Raw genomic sequence first — 24365 nt, 5'->3', positions numbered from 1 at the left:
CTTCTTCCAGTGGGCTTTCACCACTTTCAACAAGGCTGGCTTGAAGGGCAAGGCAGCAAGCACCTTGGCCTCTGAGTCAAGCAGGCTGATCAGGGGGTCCAGCTCCCCTTCTTGAAGGGTACTGAGATTCACCCCCAGAGCCGACGCCATACAGGTCACATTGGCAGTATACATTTTCAGGTCCTCCGACGGAGAGACTGGCTTTGAATCCGAGTGGAGATCAAGTGGGGATGAACCTGGGGAGACAGCTTCCGAGTCCTGCGAACTATCCTCGATGTCCAACGTAGGGTCTCCCAGGACCAACTGGTCCTGAGGCACAGGGGTCGAACTTGATGGGGAACCAGGCATATCAGCCGGGTGGGCCATAGCTGGGACTGAAGGTTCCGGTGGCGACTGCTGAACTGGAACTGTCTCTTGGTGCAGCTTAGATACTGACATGAACTCCCCAGCACAATCCTCCCTGTCCTGAGGCAAATGACATGGAGAGTAGGAACACGGCCACCCCTCCGCATGCGTGGGGGGCATCCGGACAGTCCTAGGTGCTGAAGGTTGCAGATACTCAAGGTCTTCCTGGTAGTGAGACCCATAACGGGATCGAACACAGTCTGAGCAGTCTGAGCTGCCGTCCACCTGGTAGTGATCATAGGAACCTGGGTCCCAATGCCAGGAGGTGTAGACATGCTCTGATTCCAAAAGCGGGGAATTATACTCCATGGTACGACATCGATCCCGATAATCCCAGGACAGATCCTGCCGATATGCCGAGGATCGCTCTTCTTGGTATCGCCTTGTAGACGACCTACATCTAGGAATCCACGAAGCATTGGGATCGAACTCAGGTGGAACACAGGCTTCTTCCTCAGCCGAAGCGCAGTCGGGTTTCCTCGCCACAACCGAGTCCAAAGCCCTCGACGTCACAGGTGAAGCAGGACGTCTTGATACCAAGGGTTTTTGCACTGGACAGAGCGACGCCATCTTGGCCTTCTTAGAGGTTGGGCCCGACGATCCCTTGGCGTCCGTCGATCCCTTCCGCTTAGGGGCCAGGGTTCTATCTTGATCCGTTGGGGAGTGCTTCTGAGTCTTAGACTTCATCTTTGTTTTTACCTTTGATAAATTTGGGGGAATCACAGAAGCTGCCTGGTACGAGGGGAGCTCCTCCAACTGTGCCCTATCACTTGGCGCTGCCGAAGGCCAAGCATCCAAGGGTGACGATCCCGATACCGGGACCTGGTCCTCCACAGAATCGACAGCCAATCAGTCCGCCGACATCAAAGCAGCCATTTTCAGAGACTGTTTAACTTTTAAGGCTTCCAAAGAATGGAGAGCCAAATCCCTCAGGGTAGCGCGCAAGCGAGAAGCCCTATTCTTGCGAGCCTGCTTAGTAAACTTCTAGCAATGTGGGCAGGTCTCGACAATGTGGGACTCCCCCAAACACAAGAGGCACTCTGCGTGCATATCGGGGGGAGGGAAGCTTCGATCCGCAGCAGATACACTTTTTAAAGTTCTTCGTACCCTGCATACACACTGAGAGCCGGCAGGCTACCACGCTCTGTCCCAGCTGGGACCGGAGCTCAAAGGAAAGACCGTTAAAAGAAAAATGCAAAGGTAAAAAAAATGCAACCACGCGAAGAGAAAAGCCAAGGAAACTAGAGAAAGCAGAAGAAAACAGGAGAAAACACAACCAGTTTACCAGAGCCAACGAGTTGCTGAGCCGAAAGACACCACAATGTACACTGAAGCGCACACAAAGAAAGACTGAGGGGATGAGGAGTGGTGTAGCTGCATACAGCAGCTGGGGGCAGGATTCCCGCCCAAAGCAGGAGAAATCGAGCTTGTTAGATTCCAACATGGCCTCTGCACAGGCGCATAGCCCATATGTGTAGAAGACAGAGACCACGTTGAAGAACACTGTTTTCTCTGTAGCAGATCCTATGTAACCTTGCGCAAAAATTACCCGTTTTACTACATCATTGATTATCAGAATATTTTGGATGCTTGCTAAGTCATGAACAAAGTTGTACTATTTTAATTGTACTGGTTGGTGTACATTGATTTGCTTTTAAATGGCTTTATTGTCACTCACTTGCTGATAAAGTCATTGAATTCAGCTGACCATATCTCTGGCTGCCGTAACGTTGGAGGTGGATTTCTGCAGAAGACAGTGTAAACAACAGAATGAAGCATATAGTTTTATCACAGGCTAGAATGTATTTCCAACAAATATAGTGCGAGAAGTCAACCTGACTAATAAGTTGGAAGAGTGATTGAAAAGAAATGATTCCTCTAGTTTAAAACCTGCATTTGTTTAGAATGCACCACCGATTGTCTTAATGCAACATCTTACAAAAAGGAGGATTTAAAAATATCTACCCAATAAATCAAGAAGTGCTGCAATTTTCCAGCATTTCCACAAAATGATACAGCTAATGAACTCTTCATTTTTATTAATGTTTCATGACAAATTCCTTGCAGACTTAAAAGTAGTAAGCATTTCCATTTTGGGAGGTTTGTGAATGTTGTGGGTTATATTTATCATTATATCCCCTGAGATAATGACCAGCCATATCCACTGATCAATCCTATGACCAATAAAGAATTCTTTATAATCTAATAATGTGGAATTTAATCAGCATAAAGCGAAATATTAGAAACTAGTAGGTGATGCATGTGGAAACTTTTAAAGATCCAAAAACGGTTTTATGTAGATATAAATGTATTTTAATGTGCTCATGATATATTACATTTCCATCTTACCTTAGAATGGTGCAACAACCTTATGAGGTTACTTAGAGGTTATTCACAGGCATGTGCAAAACTGGGCTAAGGAAGCCCAGACCGGTTTTGCATGTACATGTGTACCACCAGGATCGGCCTGATCCCAGTGCCACTGTGGCGACAAACCAGCTTGTGGAGCCTCCCTCCAAAACGAGATTAGGAGAGTGACCTTGTTTTTTGGATCCTCTGACACCCCGTCCCTCAGAGCAACTGGCAGCGGCTGGTGATCATCTGGGCGGGCAATCTACCCGCCCAGACACAAGGACCTGCTCATCCGCCCGCCCGCGTGTCTGTGTAAGCTTCCTCCCCTCGCGTGTAAGGCTTCCTCCCCTCGTCCTGTCAGAGCCCTTTCTCTACTTGTGAGAAAGGGTTCACTGGCTCACAACCCTGAACAGGGTCAGGGGAGTGCCCAGTCAGGATAAGAGAACTGTGTGCAACTCCCTATCAGTTGTGTGTTTGCAAAGATCAAGGTAGGATGAGAGGAGAGTGATCATGGGAAAAGACGGGAGCTGCGCAGGCCAGCTTTTCATCCACACTCAATAAAATGCAGAGGACAGAATGTGGGTTGGTAATGTCCAGCTCTCCTACCCTGGCTGAGCAGTCCTCCAACCCTGTTTTGAGCCATGTGAACAAGTATATTACATTGCATGTGAATACATGTTTCAGTACACATGTATTTGTGTGAGTGACTTGTCCATGTGCTCATTTTAAAAGTGAAATACATAGGAAAAAGTGAAATACATAGGAAATTGGAAGCTGCCTTCTACTGAGTCAGACCATTGGTCCATCTAGCTCAGGACTGTTGTCTACACAGACTGGCAGTGGCTTCTCCAAAGTTGCAGGCAGGATTCCCTCTCAGCCCTATCTTGGAGATGCCAGGAAGGCAACTTGGCATCCTCTGCTCTTCCCAGAGTGGCTTCATCCCCTGAGGGGGTTACCTTATAGTGCTCACACGTCTGCCATTCAAATGCAAACAGGGCAGACCCTGCTTAGCAAAGGGGACAATTCATGCTTGCTACCACAAGACCAGCTCTCCTCCCACAAGGAGCTCTTGGCAGCAGTGGGACTCGAACCTATGCCTCTGAAGAGACTGGAGCCTAAATCCAACACCTTAGACCACTCGGCCACACTACCCCTAAAATGTAGGGTACCAATAGGAAGTATACTACTGTATGTGTATTCAACATAACTTGTGAATAACTGTACATGCATACAGCACACTACACAGAGATTGTATGTCTGCTGAACATAATGTGTGACCAGTATAGCAATGTGTCCAAGGCCACCCAGTGAGCATTGTAACTAGGTGGCAATTTGAACCTGGGTTCCCCAAATTCACATTCTAATCACTGGACCACACAGGCTATCTAATATTGCTTTAACATAATTAATGCTTTCACAATACTGGAATCCAACTGGACGTTTTGAGCAGAAACCTCCCTTCAGAATCAGCTCCATCTGCTGCCACAACATACCCACAAATCCAAAAGGAAAACTTATGAAACTGAGAATGTTTCTGGTCTGCAACCAAATTACATTGATCCACCACAGTAACCACTATTTTTCGAGTGCTGCTTTTCTTGAATTTTTATAGTTCCTAGGTTTCACTCCTAAAGACAAAAATGCTACATTACCCTTTCAACAACCTAGAATGAAATGTATACTATTATACAAGCTCACTGTGTAGAGGCAGCGCTCATCAGCTGCCTCAGCAACAATCTGAACTCTGCTTTGCCAACTTCTAAGACTGTTCTGCAGCATATTAAGAGAAAAATGGCAATGTTTCATTTAATACACAGCAATTACACAGCAAATAGATAAGACATGATGAATTACAAGGCTCATCAGTAGCGCTTACTGGTGTAAACAACCCCTTTCTGGGTCACACAATGCTCATTCCTGGATACTCCTGTAATTTTAGCATTATACACTTCCAGGAGCAATATGTACAGGATTATCAAAAATAAACCCTCTTCAGATAGGGGTGGTAAAGACTCCTCTCTGAAACCCTGGAGACCTGCTGCCAATTAAGAGTAGACAAAAGTGAACTAGATGGACCAATGATCTGACTCAGGATATGGCAGCCTCCTAAAACTATATTTTTAAATGCAGTCATAGCCACTGAAGAAGTTGCCTGTGCAATTCAAGATACAAAAGGGGAAAAAATGCACAGAGACAGTACCTTGGTATTTTGAAAAGAGCTCTCATAGGATGTAAATCAGCCAACGGTGGATCTCCATCCCCCAATTCTATGGCAGTGATACCAAGTGACCATGCATCACATCTGGCATCGTAGGAACTATCCAACTGTTGCTCACATGCAATTACCTGTCAATAATGATAGTAAAAAAATAAAATAAAAATGGAACAAGATAAAAGCATCTGATTGGATGACCTGCCAGACAGGAATTTTACAATCATGTTTATGTCTGAAACAAGCCTCAATTTGGTCCAGTGCAGCAATCGGAGCAGATATGATTTGAGACTTTTTACACAACATTGCATGGTGGAAATATTCTGAAAGGTGAGTATTTAAATTGTGTCTTGAGCTGTTGTGCTGCCTATGAATGACAATCATACTGCAGAAAATGACTGCAGTACATACATACTGAGACACACTGAGCCATGTATCTATACGGCAATAATACACAGTGTGGAGGAAAAGCCATGTCTCCACAGTTATTGCCATGGTAACAGAGTGCCTGTCTAAGCACATAATCTTTTTTTAAAAGCCTACAACAAGTATCTTCCTTCTAGACTAGATTCTATAATCCAGTAGGGATGTGCACGAAACTGTTTGGAGGCCCTTTTAAGGACCTCCAAACTGGTTCGAACAACAAGCTGTTTGGCCAGTTCAAAGGTCGGGGGTGTGTGTGTTTGACTTTAAGGGCGGGAGAGGGTGCATTTACCCCCCGTCTGCTTTCCCCCCACCGGCACTCGGTTAGCAAAGGCTCCATCGGGACATGTGTGAACACACACCCAGCATGCACATGCGTGCTGGTTACTCCTGGTACTTCCGGCCAAAGGGGAAACGGGGCGGCAGGTGTGCTGCCACCCCAATGGAGCCTTTGCTAATGGAGTGCCGGCGGGGGGAAAGCAGAGGGAGGGATAAGTGCACCCTCCTTTGCCCTTAAAGTCAACTCCCCCTGCCTTAGAAATTCCCCTGCCCGGTTCTGTGCAAATCCCTACAATCTGGGACCTAATGGAAGCCTTGGTATTGGGCCCCAAGCACCACTCCCTTGAATTGCAAGGCCCCCTCAGCCACAATCACAGCGGTGGCCCCTTCATGAGGCGAGGTAAGGCAGGCACCTCAGGCAGCAGATGACTGGCCCGCCAGCAGGGCAGCGAGATGCCCCCTGTGGCTGCTGCTCTCAGAGCAGCTCTTCAGGACGGACCTGACCCTTGAAAGCTTTGCAGGGACTGTCTCTCCTCACACTCCTTGCAAAGCTTGCAAGAGACACCAGGAGAGGCAGCAGCTCCTGGCAAACTTCCTTTCTCCTCGCCTCTTTCAAAGCTTGCAAAGGTCAGCTTTGAAAAGGGGGCTGGTCCTCACCAGGGTTGTAGGGGCAGGGCATTTATTTTCATTTTATTTAATTTATTTATCTATCATATGGCCCCACAAGACCCTGGGCCACCCTTGTGTGCTCCAAAACAGAAAGGCATTATTAGGAGGGCACTCAACGAGCAATGGCAATGGGACCTGTGGTTGACATTTGTGAAAGGCAGCTTTCGAAGGATGGGGTCTGAGAGGACCTACTCCAGCACTGAGATGTAAGGAGTTGGGTGGTTTGGCTGAGCTGTCAAAGACTGGCTGCCTTGTTCTTATCCCAAGTTATGCCAGCACAATTTGAGACCCATAAGGCCAAATGTAGCCCACGAGGAGCTTAGTAAGGTTCCTGTTTGCACTGTCTGCTGGGACTGCAAAAACCGTGGGTCTGTCATGTACCTAACAGGCCACACAATTCAGGCAAACCTAGTTTTACGTGGAACCACTATTCATGGTTTTGCATATCCGCAGGTATAAAATAGACACCTGACCTTGTTATCCACAGATATGAAATGGTTAAAACCCACATACCTGTGGTACCTAGAACGCCGGTCATTTCTTGCCGCCATTTTGCCCGCAGGAGCCATTTTGTGGCTCATTTCCTTAAAAGAGGAGAAAATCCACGATTCCCCTCCCCACTTTGGAACTTGGGCGGGGAGGGGGAGCATTTGTGCGGTATTGCTGGACACTTGGAGACTCGTAGAGCACTTTATTTGGCCCATTTTCATATCCCCCCCGCTTTAAGTGCTATTTATTAAGTCCTGGAAACTAACCCCCCCACGAACCCATAGACTCAATTATTCATTATCCACAGTTTCGTTGTTCATGGTAATCTGTGGGAACGGAACCCCCGCAGATAATGAGGCCTCCAGCATAGCCCAGTATTAAAATTTTAGTACACTTCGAATGACAACAGTTGAATAGCAGAAATACCTATAGGTCTAAACAAAGTATTATCCTATGAACATTGCATGAGAATTATGTTGTGTCTAAACACACACACCCTAACAGCTGAAGGAATCTGATATTTTATTTATTTATTACATTTCTATACCGCCCCAAACTTGTGGTTTACAATTAAAATATCTATGGAACTCTATGCAACAGGATTGCACCCACTTCAGTTTTATGGAAGATGCACGCACAAAACACAATAAGCAGTATACAGACTAAGTCTGACTGTAATTAATGAGACTTAAATTAGTCATGACTAACTTGTCTCATTGATTTCAATGGTGCTTTGTCATTACTAAGCTCAGCTGCAGTTTTCTATGTTTCTGAGTTAAAAGTCCTATACCCACTAATAAGCAATAAGCAATAAGATAAGCAATAAGATAACCTGTACACATAAAATTCAAATTATGTGGCTAATTTGAATAGATTCAAATTATGTGAATAATTTGAATAGCTGTGACATTTGCATAGGCTTAAATATGATTTATCAACTCTTGTTTCAGAATGTCTGATGTTGCATTGGAATCTAGAAGTTGGGGGTTGGTTTGCAGAAGACCCCTCTGCTTCTGCCACCTCCTTATCTGAAGTATACTTCCTGGTCTTCCTCTAGGATTGTGAAGAAGACTTGCTGTTGAAGCAATTTGAGATCATTACTGTCTTTCAGGAGAGTCCTTAAAACCTATCTGTTTGGCCTGGCCTTCCAGGGTTTTTAAATGGTCTAAATAAATGGTTTAAATAAAACAAACTGTTTTAAATTGCTGCCCTGATTTTCCAGGGTTTTTTAGCTGTTTGTTTAATTGGTTTTCTTCTGTTTTTATAGTTTGATTTTAACTGTTAACTTGTTTTAATTGTTTTTACTGTGCTGTAAACCGTCCTGAGCCATTTTGGTATATAAATCTAACAAATAAATAAACAAATAATAAACAACCAAGACTGTTAATTATGGGTCTCTTTTACCATAACTTTTAAATAGGGATGTGCGATCGATTCGGATACAAATCGATTTGTACTCGAATCTAGCTGATTCGGAGACAAAATGAATCACCCCTGTGGTCCATTGGCTAGACTCGGGTTTCAGATCTGTCCTATTAATTTGTCCAATTCCTCTGCAATTTGGGTGGTAGCCTCTACCCATTAGGCGCTTAACTTAAACTGAATAGTACCTCACTGCCTTGCGGGTGGGAGTGGGGTGTAGTTGGCACATGGCAGTTGACAACTGGCACTGTCTAAAAGACAGTCAAAATGAATAGAAGAAATGAAGGTGTGTAATGAATCCTAATAAGGATTCATTGAGTGAAAGTTATTATACACCAAAGAATCTGAACACTTAAAAAAATAGTGACCACACATTTTGCTCCATAACTCCACTTCTATAAGGGCTAGAGCTTAGCTTTTTTTTTTTTTTTTTTTTAGTGAAAGCTGGGAATCTGGGGAAATTAATAGGACAGATCCAAAACACGAATCGATTCAGATCAGCCGTGATTCGGATCCGAATCGAATTTGGGGTGATTCGGATGGGTCAGATTCGGATCCAAATCGAATCAGGGTTGTTTCAATTCAGTTACAAATCGAAACACAGAAAATCCAAATTGCACACCCCTACTTTTAAACACCTATATCATTTTATAAAATGCCTTGGGATACTCAGTGCAAGGTTTGATTTGGGTTTGGATGTAGGGAGCTCAATAGAATACACTTCGCTTGCCGGATTTAGTTTAGTTTTTCTTGGAGAAAACACAGGGGAGAAGATGTCATGCATAAAGTTAGTTAAACAGATACATGCACTAGTTAACATGTAACACAGACTTTAAAACACTAGATTAACAATCAGTGCACAGAGCACATTATAATGAACTCTTTTTACTAAGAAAAATTTGGGTGCATATTGTACTCAATAGAAAAATGCAGAAACATATTTTAAAAATAGGCTGGAGCCAAGTGGGAAACTAACACTGCTCAAACAAAAGATTTCTCAAAAGATTTAAAGTGCTCCAAAGAGAGCTCTATACATTTGCAAAGACAAAAGACCAGAAAGTGGTGAGCAACAAGAGAAACGCACATAGTTCTGAAACCAGGAGTTAATAAAATCTCATCTAACCTCAGGAGCCATCCAAAAGGGAGTCCCTACTGATGTATTCCGGCGGAGACGAGTGCTGGTCAGCTGAGCAGATACACCTAAACGGAAGCAGGCAAATTGACACCAGTGTGACAGTTATGTTCTAGGAGTTCGATCCAGAGGGTATAGCCCCTTATTGTCCTCAAAATTATGTTCCGACATGGTATTTCCCTTCAAAAGCTTAGTCATATTTTTGCAGTCCTCCACAAGCCAGCAAGCAATATACTCTCCCTTGTAGGGTGGTAAATATACCCTTGACATTCTGCATTTCCTCCACCTTCAGTGGCCTGAAAGGGAACTTGAATTGAGATCTAAATTAGGGTTTTTACAAGCAACCTGGCTGCACATTTTTGGGACGGATGATTACAGTATTTCTGGATTCTTTTCTTAGCAGCAGGAAACCACAGTGAGTATTTGAGAGAAGCAAAATACACTCTAATGTATAAGGTACAGTGTGCTTAAAAACAAAATTAAATACATTGGTGGTACTCTTATTAAAAGGTACAGTGCAAAGTAGTGGAAATCTTGGCTGCATAGTTTTGTTTTCACTTCAGCCTCAGAAAATAACTGAATTGTATGTACCCTTCTGCTAGTGGTACTAACAACAGCAAAAGCAAAAGCAAAAGCAAAACAAACAAACAAACAAACAAACAAACAAACCAAAGCACATAAGACAGATAATATCTCCAATGAATGTGGCTGCTCTTGTAACATAATGACCCAAATTTGTGCTAGGATATATTTATTTTATTATTACATTTTTATTCTGCCCTTCCTCCAAGGAGCTCAAAGTGGTATACACGGTTTTTCCTCAGACACACAAACCTTTCTTCCTTCACAACAACCCTGTGAGGTAATTTATGCTGAGAGTGTCCCAAGATCAATCAGTGAGCTTCATGGCCGAGCAGAGACTCCAACCAGAGTCTCTGTACTCAAACTACTGCCCCACTCTGGTTGGGTGAAGCACAACTAAACATGCAAATCACAGACAAATAATTTACATGGATTATAAACTGTTAATAAAACCTAATGAGAGAGTTTTCAAACTCTCTTCAGGGAAGAACTCTTGCTACATTGAGTTGTTTGCCGAGGAACGCCCTCCCCCCAAGGATTCTGGGGAATGTTGTAAGGTGCATGGTCATTCCATACAGAACACTGGCCATAGGAACATACGAAGCTGCCTTCTACTAAGTCAGACCATTGGTCTATCTAGCTCAGTATTGTCTACACAGACTAGCTGCGGCTTCTCCAAGGTTGCAGGCAGGAATCTCTCTGAGCCCTATCTTGAAGATGCCATGGAGGGAACTTGGAAGCTTCTGCATGCAAGCGCTCTTCCCAGAGTGGCTCCACCCACTAAGGGGAATATCTTACAGTGCTCACACATGTCTCCCATTCAAATTCAAAACCAGGGCCCGTACCACTGGGCCTCAATGCTGCCTCTGTGAATGGAAGATGCACCATAGAACATACCCAATGCCCTCCTACCACTGCACATTGCAAGGGAAGAGTGGCAGTGGTAGACAAGTGGTTTCTCTGGAATGGAAGGGGGAGGAAAGGTTAAGGGGAGGTTTAGCTCAGCAGCAGAACACAGATTCTGTCGCTAGAATCTCCAGTTAAAGGGAGCAGAGAACAGGTGATGAGAAAGACCTATGCCCCGACACCCAGTCAGGTGTCTGAGTTACTGCCAGTCAATGAACAATAGTGGGCTAGACGGACCAAGACGTATAACTCCGTATAACATAATTTCTTATGTTCCTATCTCCTAACCTAAGAACCCCTGATAAAAACTTTCAAGGTACTCCAGAACACAGTGTGAAAACCACTGACTTTAATTCTGATCTATCAAAGGGATAATGCACGTGTGGAAAGACATTATTCAGTATATTACTACAGTAACAAATTACAATATATTATTAGTAAAATTAAAATTTATATTAAATCAACCCTAGGTGTTGATCCTCTCAGTTTCAGAAATGGGTGAACAAGTCATGGAATAATCCAACTACCCTCTCAGTTTTGTCCAACCATGGGTGCCCACCTGTTGGTTTCACAATGGCTAGGCTCCTGGATGTGGAATTAGCCACACAGACATCACAGACCAACATGCACCCTAACTAGGGAGTAAGTGCACTTGAATTCATTGGGACTTGCTTTTGAGTAAACACACCTATTGAGGAAGTTACATGTGGATGCAATCTCTAAAAGAATTAGAGAATATTTGCATCTGGTTTCTATAACCATTTACTGTGGTGGCACAGGAAGGAGAAGACGGTTAGATCCAAAGGTTCCCCTCTTCTGACAGAAGGAACTTCCTAGGATGGAAGGACTTCTTCCTCCAGAGGAAGCTCCTTCTGCTGAAGTAAGGAAACCTTTAGATCCAACTCATAGTGGCTGATACCCAGACTAACACTGTACTAGCATGATGAACCAAGTTGTCCATGCGCAAAAAGGTCATGGAGCAGTGTGGATGCTCAAAGGTGTGCAGCCTTTTGTGGTCACATTGCATTTGCACAAGCGTTGTGCCTGTGCCACAGGAATACAAGCACAGGGGCTAGGCTGTCATCCAGACTAGTGTTGCACTAGCACAACAAGTGAGGTTGTGCACAGTTAAGAAGTTACGGAGCTAAGCAAAGTTGCGATGCTGCACAAGTGCTAGTAGAAGACCTTCTCCGGGAGATGTACAAGGTTGCTCAATGCACTGTGAACCAGTTGTGCAACTTGTCAACAACAGTGCAAGGACTAGTCTGGAACAAACATTCGTTTTTCTGCACCATGTCTTTGCATTACGTCCTTGCACTAGTACAACAGCAATGTACTAGTACAGCATTCTTCATTGTAAGGCCCAGGAGCCAATGGTAGCACCCCCTTTAAGGGAGATCTTTTGTTAGCACCTGGACCATCTTGGAAGTAGGGATGTGCATGAGCCGTTCATGCAGGCACGGGAGGGAAGAAGTTCCCTTAAGGAACAGGTAAGCAGGTACTTACCTGCTCTGCTGCTGTCCCACTGCTTTTCCATGCATGGCACTCACTCGAGCAAGGCCTGCGTACAGCCCTGCACAGTCCTTGTTCCCTGCAGGCTGCGCAATGCCTTTGCTCAAGCAAAGGAGGTGCCGAATTGGCTCATGCACATCCCTACTTAGGACCTTAGAAGCTGCCTTAAATCAAGTCAGACCACTGGTCTATCTAGCTCAGTATTGTCTACCCAGACTGGCAGTGGCTTCTCCAAGGTTGCAGGCAGGAATCTCTCTTGGCCCTATCTTGGGAGGGAACTTGAAACCTAGATGCTCTTCCCAGAGCGGCTCCATCCCCTGAGGGGAATATCTTACAGTGCTCACACATCACATCTCCCATTCATATGCAACCAGGGTGGACCCTGCTTAGCTAAGGGGACAAGTTATGCTTGCTACCACAAGACCAGCAAAGAGCACCTGGAGTGCTGGGAAGTATAGCCCTTCCCAGGGCTTTCCCCATAAAGAGAAGGCACTGTCTCTCTTAAAGGGCCCTCCCAGCACTGAGAAATGCACAATACACAGTGGGAAATGGCTCTCACATTGAAGGCTATTTTTATTTTTATTTTTTATTTTTGACCAAAGTGGCCCCCAGTGGACAAATAGTGAACAACAGTCTGGCATAGTGTGGAATGAAGGATCCCAACTTCGCTGAAGCAGCTAGCACAACATCCTTGCACAAGCACAGTGTTAGTCTGGATGTCAGCCAGTGATGGTAAAATGCAGTACGGCTCCTGTCATGCCCATGCAGTGGCATTCACGCCTTGGGGAAGTGGGGAGAAGAAAATCCCGTCTTTTCTTCACCCAGCACAGATCAAGCTCCTGAATTAATTTCATTCACTCAGGCTTGGCACAGGGACGCAGGCCTGGCCCTTCATGCCAAAGAAAAGGCAGTGACTGAGATTTTATTATGCTACATTGTCAAATTTGATTACCATAAATTGCTTCACAGAGAAAAGGGCAAACATAAAACTAACATTAATTTGCAGGAGATGCTCAGTCCCTTTCTTTTCCTCTAAAGTGCCAAAAATACTGAGAGCATCCAAGGATCTTGTTTAGATTCAACAGAAAACATGTTTTAAATGTTAATTGTAAGACACAATTGCTTAAGGCTGATTTTTTAAAAAAATATTATTATCCTTTTGCTCTTGGCAGCGAACTGGCATTTCAGTCTGCATCATCGGAGAAATATTTCCTTCGGTCTTGCTGCTTGCAAAAGGAATCATGATGTGGCAACATGCTTGGCATCAAACAGGTAGTCAAGCATAAAACCAGACTTAAAACAAGAAAGAAAAAAGAAAAAAGAAAAAAAGAATTGCAGCACGCTTTCTAACAATAACATTTCTGAAAGTTCAAAATTATTTTTGGAAGAAATCTAAAAATAGAGCATAAAGGCATATACAGATGAAACCCTCAGTGCAGAGGCTACTCAGACGAACATTTCTCGTTCAATGAGTCTCTCTCTCTCTCTCTGGCACAGAGAGCCCAAGCTAGAGAATGATGTCAGACTGATCAGGACTGAAAGGGCCCCTTAGGATGCAGTCATGCATGACGGCAGCCCAAGGTATCACAGTGCCTGAGGAAAGGCAACCGAAATATCAGAATACTTTATTACAGTCATAGGAACATAGGAAGCTGCCTTATATGGAGTCAGAGCATTGGTCCATCTCGCTCAGTATTGTCTACACAGACTGGCAGCAGCTTCTCCAAGGTTGCAGGCAGGAGTCTCTCTGAACCCTATCTGGAGTTGCCAGGGAGGTTACTTGGAACTTTCTGCATGCAAGCATGCAGATACTCTTCCCAGAGCAGCCCCATCCCCTAAGAGGAATATCTCACAGTGCTGTTCACACATGTAATCTCCCATTCAAATGCAAACCAAGACCATGCTTAGCAAAGGGGATAATTCATACTTGCCACAAGCCCAGTTCTCCTCACAGACCAGTACATAATAATGCATACACGCAGAAGGCCAACAGAGTAAACCAAAAAAGTTGTAATATAATATTGATGATAAGTTAGGCCTCAAAAACAGAACAGCCAAACTGTTCTCCTGGCGAATCTTGCCAGCTACCAAACAAAACTGCAGTTTCTGGCGGACTGTGCGTCTGCCAGAAACTGCTGCGCGGGGGCCTGGGGGTTGGTGTACACATGCGCGGTCACCTTAGAGGGAACAGTGCCTAGAAGCCACCTCACTTCATTCGGCAGGGGCACTCTGAGCAAAGCCTCCGAAAAAGCTCTGAAGGTCCAAATCGGGACATATGGGGTGAGGCACTCTTTTAGGTAACTTGATCCCAAGCCATTTAGGGCTTTAAAGGTGAAAACCAGCACTCTAAATTGGGCCCAGAAACAGACTGGGAGCCAGTGCAGCTGGCAAAGCACTGGTGTAATATGATCAAAATGTCCAGCCCCAGTTAATAATCTTGCAGCCCTATTTTGTACCAGCCACAGTTTCCGGGCTGTTTTCAAACGCAGCCCCACGTACAATGCATTGCAGTAATCTAAGCAAAAGGTTACCAGAGCACGAGTAACTGTGGCCAAGCTATCTCTATCCAAGTAAGGTTGCAGTCGGCGTATCAGCTGAACCTGATAAAAGGCGCCCCGAGAGACAGAGGCCACTTGAGCCTCTATCGGCAGTACTGGATCAATGAGCACCCCCAGACTGTAAGCCTGATCCTTTAGGGGGAGTGCAACCCCATCTAGAACAGCGTGAATATCATTCACCCGGCTAGATCATCATCTCGCTCTGTATTATCTATGATGACTGGCAGCAGCTCTCCAAGGTTTCAGTCAAAGGTCTTTCCCGGCCCTACCTGGTGATGCTAAGGATTGAACCTGGGACCTTCTGCGTTTAAAGCTGATGCTCTAAAGTACTGCAATTCCTAGCCTGTATTTTATTCCCAATAAACCCATCCAGAAGTGCACCACCCCCATTAAATACCACTAAAAGTAACATGGGAATGCCATGCTATCTAGTGTGGAGCAGTGCCAAGACAACGGCTGTCCGTTCTTGACTGAAACCAGTGAAGCAGACAGCTTTATTTACTGATACATGTTATAATGACTAAAAGTAAATACTGACTCCTTCTATGACTCATTGCTGAACGTCAGCTGAGCACAAGGAGAAACCCTTTCTTTTTGAATAGTTCCAGTGAAATTGCTTTAACTAATGCTTATGTTTTATAGAATGATTCACACAAAGTTTACAGCTCAAACAGGGCAACAAGAGACTGAATACAATAAGATGGTACTTCTGCTTGAAGATAACAGGCGTGCTGCTCAAGCTTTTGAAAGCCTTCGGAAGGTCACCTTGGGCCAAGGCTTCACCAGGAGCTTTTTCAAATGGCGACTTTAGCACAATTTTTACTTTGGAAGGTGGGTGTGTATTCGCATATCCGCCAGATTTACCCCAAAGTCAGTGCGATATTTCAGAGAGTACTTCAGATATGATTCGAGTTTTTCCTTCCATATTGGAACCTTGTCCAATTTATGTTGGGGTTAAAAAAAAACAAACACCACATCTTTTTGTGTCAGATTATCCATTATGCCCCGAACTCGCAGTAAAGCCTCGTGGTAAAGCCTGCTGTCTGAAAAGCCTTTGGGTTGGATAGAAGATGCTTCGTGGTAATGAACACAGAATGACAGAGGGTACATCTACATGGGAAATTCCCCACCCTCATCCCCATGCAGGTACTCTGAAAAGGAGTTCCCTAGAAGTGCAGGCATATCATACTGTGCAGGTCAAGGAAACAGCACAGCAAACAAGGGTTCTGCTGCAATCTCCTTTGACCATGCAGATCGGCTGTGGGGATGAGAGCCACTGTTCCCTCTAACAGGGATTTCCAGGTGGTGTTCACCACAACTCCCAGCTGAAGTGGCCTTTGGCTGGATGTTATGGGAGTTGTAGTCAACAACATTTGGGAATCCCTGCTAGAGGGAACACTGATGAGGGCATCTAATTCTTATGAAAGCTCATGAAGAAGGTTTCCCAAAATCATAGGGTGGCAAAGAAGGGCATCTCCTCTTGTAGAAGCCCCAAGGGTTTGCCTGGTTTAAGAGCCCCAAGTCCAATAAATCAGGAAAGCAAGAAAAAACCCAACATCGAGACTTCTCCTGATTTAACAAACATGGTAGTCACATAGCTGAGTCACAGAAACATAGGAAGCTGCCTTGTGCAGTGCATTGGCCCGTTAGCTCAGTATTATCTACTCTGGAAGCAGCTCTCCGAGGTTTCAGGCAAAGGTCTTCCCCAGCTCTACCATAAGATGCCAAGGACTGAACCTGGGACATATTAGACAGACACCAGCAAGGATATGAACAAAACCAACTGAGCATCCCCATCCCCATATAACATATAATCATCCCCATAAACATCCCCATATAATGCTACTTTATATAGAGTTGGGCAATTGTTTAATCTAGCCCAGTACTATGTATTCTGATTGGCAGTGGTTCTGTAAAGTTTCAGGCAGGAGTATTTTTCAGCCCTACCCGGAGATGCTGTGGAATGGAACAGGGACATTTTGCATGCAAAGCAGATGCTCTTCCACTGAGCTACACATACATGGCAAGTAGCTGAATAAAACTAAGCTGCAGATCTGCACTTGCATTCACAGGTGATGTGTATTATCCACATTATGGTCTACCACAAACAGAAAGAAGGTATAACAACATGCACCAGATCTAACTAACTGTGGAATAAAATAGTTCTGGATAATCAAGCAAGTGAGCTATGCCATACATTGCAGAAGAAGATGAAGAAGCCATCAGTTCACCAGTCACTCTCCCTTCATCCTCAGCCCTAACCACTGTCCAAGGAGACAAGGGGTGTGGAAGCAACCCCTTTCTACCATCTCCTGCTTTATACCCATCTGGCAATAAACTGACTTTTGAACATGTTTGCTACCATCACGTCTAGTTTGGCCACAAGTTACTTATATAAATAATTGCGGTTCAGTAGATTCAACATGCTTCAGTACTTGTGCCATGGCAATGTCAAATATTCTACGTTAAAAGCCAATTATCTCCCCTCTATTTCACAGATGACTCATTGCTGGGCTTTAGCCTCTAGTTAAGTCATACTGATGTGATGTGAAAAGCAAAGCCCTGCCTTTCTGTTCTGTTGATTCAGCTCACAAGTTGCTTAATTCTTTAAATTTTATCCTGTTTGCAATTTTCCATTTCTTCACTTGGTGGCTCACCTAGATCTTATCTCATGCCTTTTATTTCAGTTTCCCAGTTGCCTGCTGAATTTATTTGCTCAGTTCAGAGATAGCCCTAGTTTGGAAGTTACAACTGTGCCTTCGGCTGGCACACTCCAATTCCTCCCTCCACTTCCTGGGGTGGGCAAGCTATAGTTTGCCTCCAAACAAGGAATCCGAAACTCAGTTCAAACCATGGCTTTGGAGGCAAACAACAATGTGCATAAACTACAGTTTGCCCAATTTGGAAAGGTTTGCTTAGGAACCCATAGTGAAGGAAAACCTATAGTGAATTTGAATGCACAAAAAGATGGGACAACTGACTGTGCAAATCGCTGTCATTCTAGTTTGTCGATTATGCGTGAACCATTATGTCCCTTTGGAAACATAACCACACTACACATTTATTACTCTCTCGTCAACCCAATACTTTCCCAAATTTAAGGTTCTGTTATTAACTTCTAAGTGCATTCATTTTTCTACCCATTTTTCTTTAGTTTTGCTTTATTTTTCCTTTTTTGCTTTCATCAGGGGTATGTCACACGCACAGACAAAATTACTAATATTTCTGTGCTTATTTCTTAGACATCCCTTGTGTGCATTACCCATTGAGATCCAGTTGATTAGACCCCATCTGTACTTTCAGAAGCTCCTTATTTCTTTTGGCACATGTTCTGATTATGTTATTTTACTGGTGGTTTCCTCCATCCTATCTTCCTTCCTTCTTGTACTGCATTATTTAACTGATTACACTGCAAGCTTTTGGGTAGGACCACTTGGTTATAACCATTTTTTTAAACAGTTCACTTAAGGTATTCTATAATAATCGTACTTATTACTGATCGTTGTTATTTCACATTCTCAGGTCAAACAGGGCAGTCCTGCATTGCTTTTCAATGCCCATCCCATTCTTCCAGAGGCTAGTTATGGATTGGGGGTGAGGGTCAATGTTATGTTCCTCCTTAAAGGTTAACACAACTCTTTACCAAATGGTAATTTACTACAGGGAACACGGAACCTTTCGTAAGCTGATTGTTTGATTCATCCTGTCAAACAGGGAGGAGAATTCTACCACTCCTTGACTTCCTAGTAGGCCTGTGCAATTATTCAACTTTGGCAGGTCGAAGTCAAATAATGTGCACATCTCTCCTGACTCTGCATGGACTGAAAATACTAGAAAAAGCATCTTCTGCTCACAGAACTGTTTTATACCTTGTGCTAGACAGCTGTGGCAGGAATGTGGAACTAAGTTTAAAAAAATGGTGTTTCACTTGGGGACAGGACTGTGACTCAGTGGAAGAGCACATCATTTGCAAGCAAAAGATCCCCAATTCAATCCTTGGCATCTCCAGGTAGGGCTGAAACAGGCTCCTCTCTGAAACCTTGGCAGCCTCCATCAATCAGTATCAATACTGAGCTAGATGTACTAGTGGTCTGACTCAGCATAAGACAGTATTCTATATTCACTTCTGCAAGAGGTTGCACAAGACCTTGTGTGACTTAATGCACAAGTAAATGCATGAGACACCTACAGAATATATATAATATAGCACTGCATGGATTCTTCCACAAACCCATGTGTGAGCTCGTATGGAGCAGCTTCTCTAACAGAGTCATGGAATCTTGGGTTATTGTCCCAAACCCAAATCAAGTGCCTGAATATTTGGAGATTACCTTTTATTTCAAGAAAACACGCTGCAATTGCTAGTACTTATTATTCATCCAGAAGAGTCTTCAAGCAAATGTTACACGCTGTAAAAAGAACTGGGGAAGAGCCTGATAAAGCAATTCTTGCATTTAATTTCCCCAAATTAACAAATGTTCAAATCTACTTTTTGTGGCTGTCAGCTTCATATTTAAACACAGAGGAACCTCAGTTACCCATCTATTTATAGTTCCACTTTTGAAACCAATTAGCAATTTGTTATCTCCTTTCCATACCTATGTAACTATTTTCCGTAACTTGCAGACCAACAACACATTACACGAGATATGAAAGCAAATTAAACCAATTAACCAAGCTAATTAAAGAATTCAAATCTAATTATTTCTGACTAGTGCTGCTGGTGAACTACATGCTTTGCATTAGATAACACCAAATTAAACGTCACAGTACATGAATCAACCAAGTTCAACTGGATAAACTAAAGATGTAAAGGAAGCCATGTTAGAGATTCCTATAGAAGTTCTCAAAGATGGTGATTTCAAATCAAGAGTATTCCTTGAAACGATAAAAGACAATGGCCTAAGGAAAGACCAGTGTAGCAAGAGCATATGAATCAGGGGCGTAGGGACTATGGAGCAAGGGAGGATGATTGTCCTCCAGCCACCAGGGTTTGGGGGAGCTGCCCAGGCTCCCCCAGCCCTCTGCCAGAGCACCCCCTTGTCCCGTCCTGCACCCAGCCAGAGAACGAAGCGCTCGCCGGCTGGGAGTGCAAGGCATGCCCCTCTCTTCCCTGGACAGCATTTCACTGAAACGCTGGCTGGGGAGGGATGGGAGAGGGTCCAAATAGACCCTCTCCTGGGAATTGGCCTCACCCCTGTATCTGACGTCAGATGCAAGGGACGGGGACAGTGCCGAGAACAGGGACTGTCAAAGCTTCCCTTCCCCAGCCAGTGGTTTGTGGAATTGCTGGCGGGGAGTCTCCTCGAGCATTGGCCTCACCCCCTTGCAACTGACATCAAACACAGGGTGTGTGGCTTGGGGCACTCACACTTTGTATGCGTAATAGAAAAGCATAGGGGGTGGGGGAGCCGCCAGACGACTTTGTCCTCTGGCTACAGCTAAGCTCGCCATACCCCTGATCAGAATAGCAGTGCTTCCAGACTAGCCACTGGGGGTAGGGCAGTTTGATGACCTCCCCTTCTGCAGGAATTCCTCTATGCCATCTAAAATATGTCCCAGTGGGCTGAACAGCCATTATACTGAATCATACCATCTAGCTCAATACTGTCTAAACCAGTGGTTCCTACAGATGTTGCTGAACTAGACCCATCTCTTCACCCAAGCTTTTTCAGCTTTTAAAATTTGTAGGTTTTAATTTTATACTGTTTTTAAATTGTTAAACGTTTTTTAACCTTATATATTTTTAATTGTTTTTATATCATTGTTAACTGCCCAGAGACGAATGTTTGGGTGGTATACAAGTTAAAGGAATGAATGAATGAATGAATAACTACAACTCCCAGGATCCTCAGCTACAATTTATTATGGCTGGGGATACTGGGAGTTGTAGTTCAGAAACATCTGGAGGAACCCAGGTCGGGAACCACTGGTCTAAACTGACTGGTAGTGGCTCTCCGGGATTTCAGACAGGAGATCTGAAATTCTGTAGGCAAAGCAGATGCTCTTCCACTGAGCTACAGTCTTTTCCTGCCCAGAAAAATGTGACTTGGGATGGCTGCTGAAGCAAAGGCATGACAGTGAGACCACATGGCAAACTCTGCAAAGATCCACTCAACTCCTATTGGCTTATTGCTCAATTTGGTCATGTGCATTGGCAAGAACAAAAGATCCAGTCAAAGTGGCTTGTTGAACTGAAGTATCTGTTTATGTGAACATGGTCTGGAATGTTTGTGGTGATACTATAGCCTAGCCAACATAAGAAAGAGGGTTACTTTAATAATGCAGCAGGATCTAAATGTGGGATTAGCACACTGCGGAATAAATAATCAAAAACTTTAATAAACTCGCAACACAGAAGTGCACCTAAAATGAAGTGGATTGTGAGGAGTTGGAGTGGACAAATTATGGCACTGCGCTGTAGCTGTGCCACTGACTGTCAGGACTGCAATCAGCCCAAAGTACCTGGAATGATTGAGGCGAAGGGCGGGGGCGGGGCACCTAACAGCTCAGGAAAAGAACATACAAGATGTGCAGCAGCACTAAAAGAGCAAGGCATCTGAAACATCAGCAAAATAAATTGGCTTAGCAGGACTTGAGAATATTATGCCTCACAATTCAAAGGCAGACAAACTACAAAGGAAAGGAAAGCCACTTCAACAAACAGAGGCCAATTAGTCCATCTATTGACAGCAGTTGTTACATATGGTGTCAACTGGCAGGGTACCTACACAATCCCCACAAAAAGAGAGTCAACAAAATCCATGGGAAGAGAGCTGGACTTTGACCTCAGAGATCTGGGTTCTCATCCCACTTCAGTTATAGACTTGCTAGACATTAAGTCCCTGCAGGAATGAGCCAGCAAAAGTAAAATACTTTTTAAATTGCTCAGGTTTAAACAGGATAATTAAGAATGTGCTTAATTTTTCTTTTGAACTAATTGGCTGAGATTCTCTGCAGCCCTCCAGCAGCAGAAGGAAGGTTGCAGGTCTGCATGGAGCCTTCAGCATCCCAAGCTTCTTGAGTCGTGAACCAGAAGGGATGTGGGGTGGGAAGTGGTGTTCATGTCTCTCTCCTCCCTACAAAAGCCCTTTCTACTTATACAAGCAGAAAGGACTTTTGGAGGGAGGGGAGAGAGATGCAAAAATTGCTCCCCGCTCCCCCTCCATGCCTGGTACATTGAGCAAGAAGCCTGCAGTGCCGGGACACTGAAGGCTCCTTGCAGACCTCCTTCCACCATCGAAAGGCTGCAGAGGATGTCAGCCAATGGGATTTAAGAATGCTTGACTTTGGCTGGGTTGTGTCACAAGACTCTAAATTTATCTGAAAGTGCATTCCCTACTTCTGTTATAACAACTCAAGGCAGCTAATTACAAAATTATAGCCCTGTAATTCTAAAACAATTAAAAACACCTGCAATCACATCACAGGGATCAAACACAAAAAGAAACAAAACCCCAGCACAGACAGAGAGCTTAGCACAATCATATTCTAGTCTTCATCTGCAGAGATGATAATGTTTCAATCCCTTTTATTACTACTAACATTCTTGAGCTCCAACAGGACTCTTTGGAGATGTATTTTCAGGTACAATTGCTGGAAAAAAATAACCTAGCCTGCCCTGGACATATCCTAAGGTAAGTCCCTGTTTCTTAATTCCCTACCTATAAAATGTTCGTAGTGATCTAACTCTCAGGTGAGTTGTGAAGACTGACCTTATAGTTGCTCTGATCCAGGTCTGTGATCAAATTAGATGTGATGCTAAATGCACAATTAAAATTTCTTTCTAGAAATGGCCTTTGGCTGGGGATGATGGGAGTTGTAGTCAACATCTGGGAATCCCTGTTACATGGAACTTCTGCTTGGCAGGGTGGATGGCAGACACTATAGGATCCCTGTTTTTTCACAGCAGTAAGCACCCTGGGTAAATCCAAAATCATGTGCACACCAATTGAGAACCTGCTCCCCACTGCTGCCACTCTCCAAAATTCAGGATGCTGTATCACTGATTGCTTTCAGGAAGATCCAAGACGCAGATCAGTGAGGCATTGGGTCAGCAAAGATATTCCTTCCTACGTGGAAAGAGGGTGGAGCATAAGCACATGACAGCCCAAAGCTCCATATATAACATGGCCATTGTGACTTACCAAAATCTACAAGTTTGACACCTCCTTCCGTGGTCAATAGAATATTATTTCCCTTGATGTCACGGTGGATGGTTTTGTTTTCATGCAGGTGCTGAAGTCCCTGGGGGAAAAAAAGTGTAACGCTTTAGAAATGTTTTATCTGCAAAACGTAAAAAAAGAAGAAATAGTTGAAATATTTGTACACTTACTGAGTACAATATAATTAAGACATTTTCAACCTAGTTCTGGGATAGATCTGCACTACAAATTCACCACTGCTAATGTCATGTCATTAACTATGCAAATTACCCCTATCATGGCAGTTTCTGGAGAAAAGAACAACCTTCATGAATAAAGTTATAAATTCCCTAAATCAGTGGAACTTACAAGCGGATCCCCTAAGCCAGAAACGTGAATACATGGTTAGGACAGCAACACTAGTGCAATGTCTCAAAACATGATGTTAGATTGGCATGATGGGCAAATACACATGATCAGAACACCCCAGTGTTTTAAGTACACAGCCTAGGACATAAACATTCTGGGACCTTTGCAATGACACAGGTAGGCAAATTCTGTTACAGTAAACTGCTCCAAAGAAAGGGTGTTTAAATACCAAAAGAGGGGGGGGGAGGCAATTGCTGAAGTTTATGCAATTATGGGAGAAATAAAGAATGGTCTAAAATAATTTCGCCAACAAGCAAAGGAGGAAAAGTCTAGCAATTGCTGATACTACGACGACGACACGGGCAGAGTGAGAAAATTTGCACTAGCACAAGGCGTTAGCTTAGTTGCACTAAAAAATTGGGATATTCAGATTTGCTTTATAATGCAATTGTCCCTGTCAAAACAAATGAGGCATACCACAGCTGTGCAAGTGTTGCACAACTGGAAGTATGCTTGTGGAAGCACACTAGTTTTACATTAGCGCAATGTCCTTCTGCAAATGGTTTGTTGTTCTGGTGCAGTGGTTAGAGCAGGGGTTGGCAACATGTAGCTCTCCAGATGATACTGATCTACAACTCCCATCAACCCTGGCTGTAATAAATGGTCCCTGGGGGATGATGGAAGTTGTAGTTCAGCAACATCTGGAGAGCCATATGTTACCTACCCTGGGTTAGAGTGTTGGACTAGGACAGAGGAGACCCGAGCTCATAACCCTGTTCAGCCATGAAACCCACTGGGCAACCTCTGTCTATCCTACCACACAGGGTTGTTATCAGGATAAATATAATCATGTACACTGCTCTGAGCTGTAGTAAATAATAAATATTTATACACTGCTTTTCAACCGAAAA

General features: G+C 44.0%; 1 protein-coding gene across 19 annotated transcripts in view; it reads right to left on the bottom strand.

The window, feature by feature from the left end:
• MYO3A (myosin IIIA) overlaps positions 1 to 24365 on the bottom strand; it is a 168569-nt gene that overhangs the window by 96134 nt on the left and 48070 nt on the right. For all 19 annotated transcript variants that reach the window (XR_008310019.1, XR_008310018.1, XR_008310020.1 and 16 more), the window contains 4 exons: positions 23089 to 23188; positions 9375 to 9451; positions 4958 to 5103; positions 2084 to 2149 (listed from right to left, as the gene is read on the bottom strand). Coding sequence is in view for 15 of the 19 variants with exons in the window: in XM_053262732.1 (XP_053118707.1) it covers positions 2084 to 2149; positions 4958 to 5103; positions 9375 to 9451; positions 23089 to 23188 (389 nt within the window). In the remaining 4 variants the exon portion in view is untranslated. The remainder of the gene's footprint in view (positions 1 to 2083; positions 2150 to 4957; positions 5104 to 9374; positions 9452 to 23088; positions 23189 to 24365) is intronic.

The sequence above is a fragment of the Hemicordylus capensis genome, chromosome 6, assembly GCF_027244095.1.
Source record: "Hemicordylus capensis ecotype Gifberg chromosome 6, rHemCap1.1.pri, whole genome shotgun sequence".
Classification (NCBI taxonomy): domain Eukaryota; kingdom Metazoa; phylum Chordata; class Lepidosauria; order Squamata; family Cordylidae; genus Hemicordylus; species Hemicordylus capensis.
The sequence above is the reverse complement of the archived record's forward strand: the minus strand, read 5'-3'. Positions and strand labels throughout refer to the sequence as shown.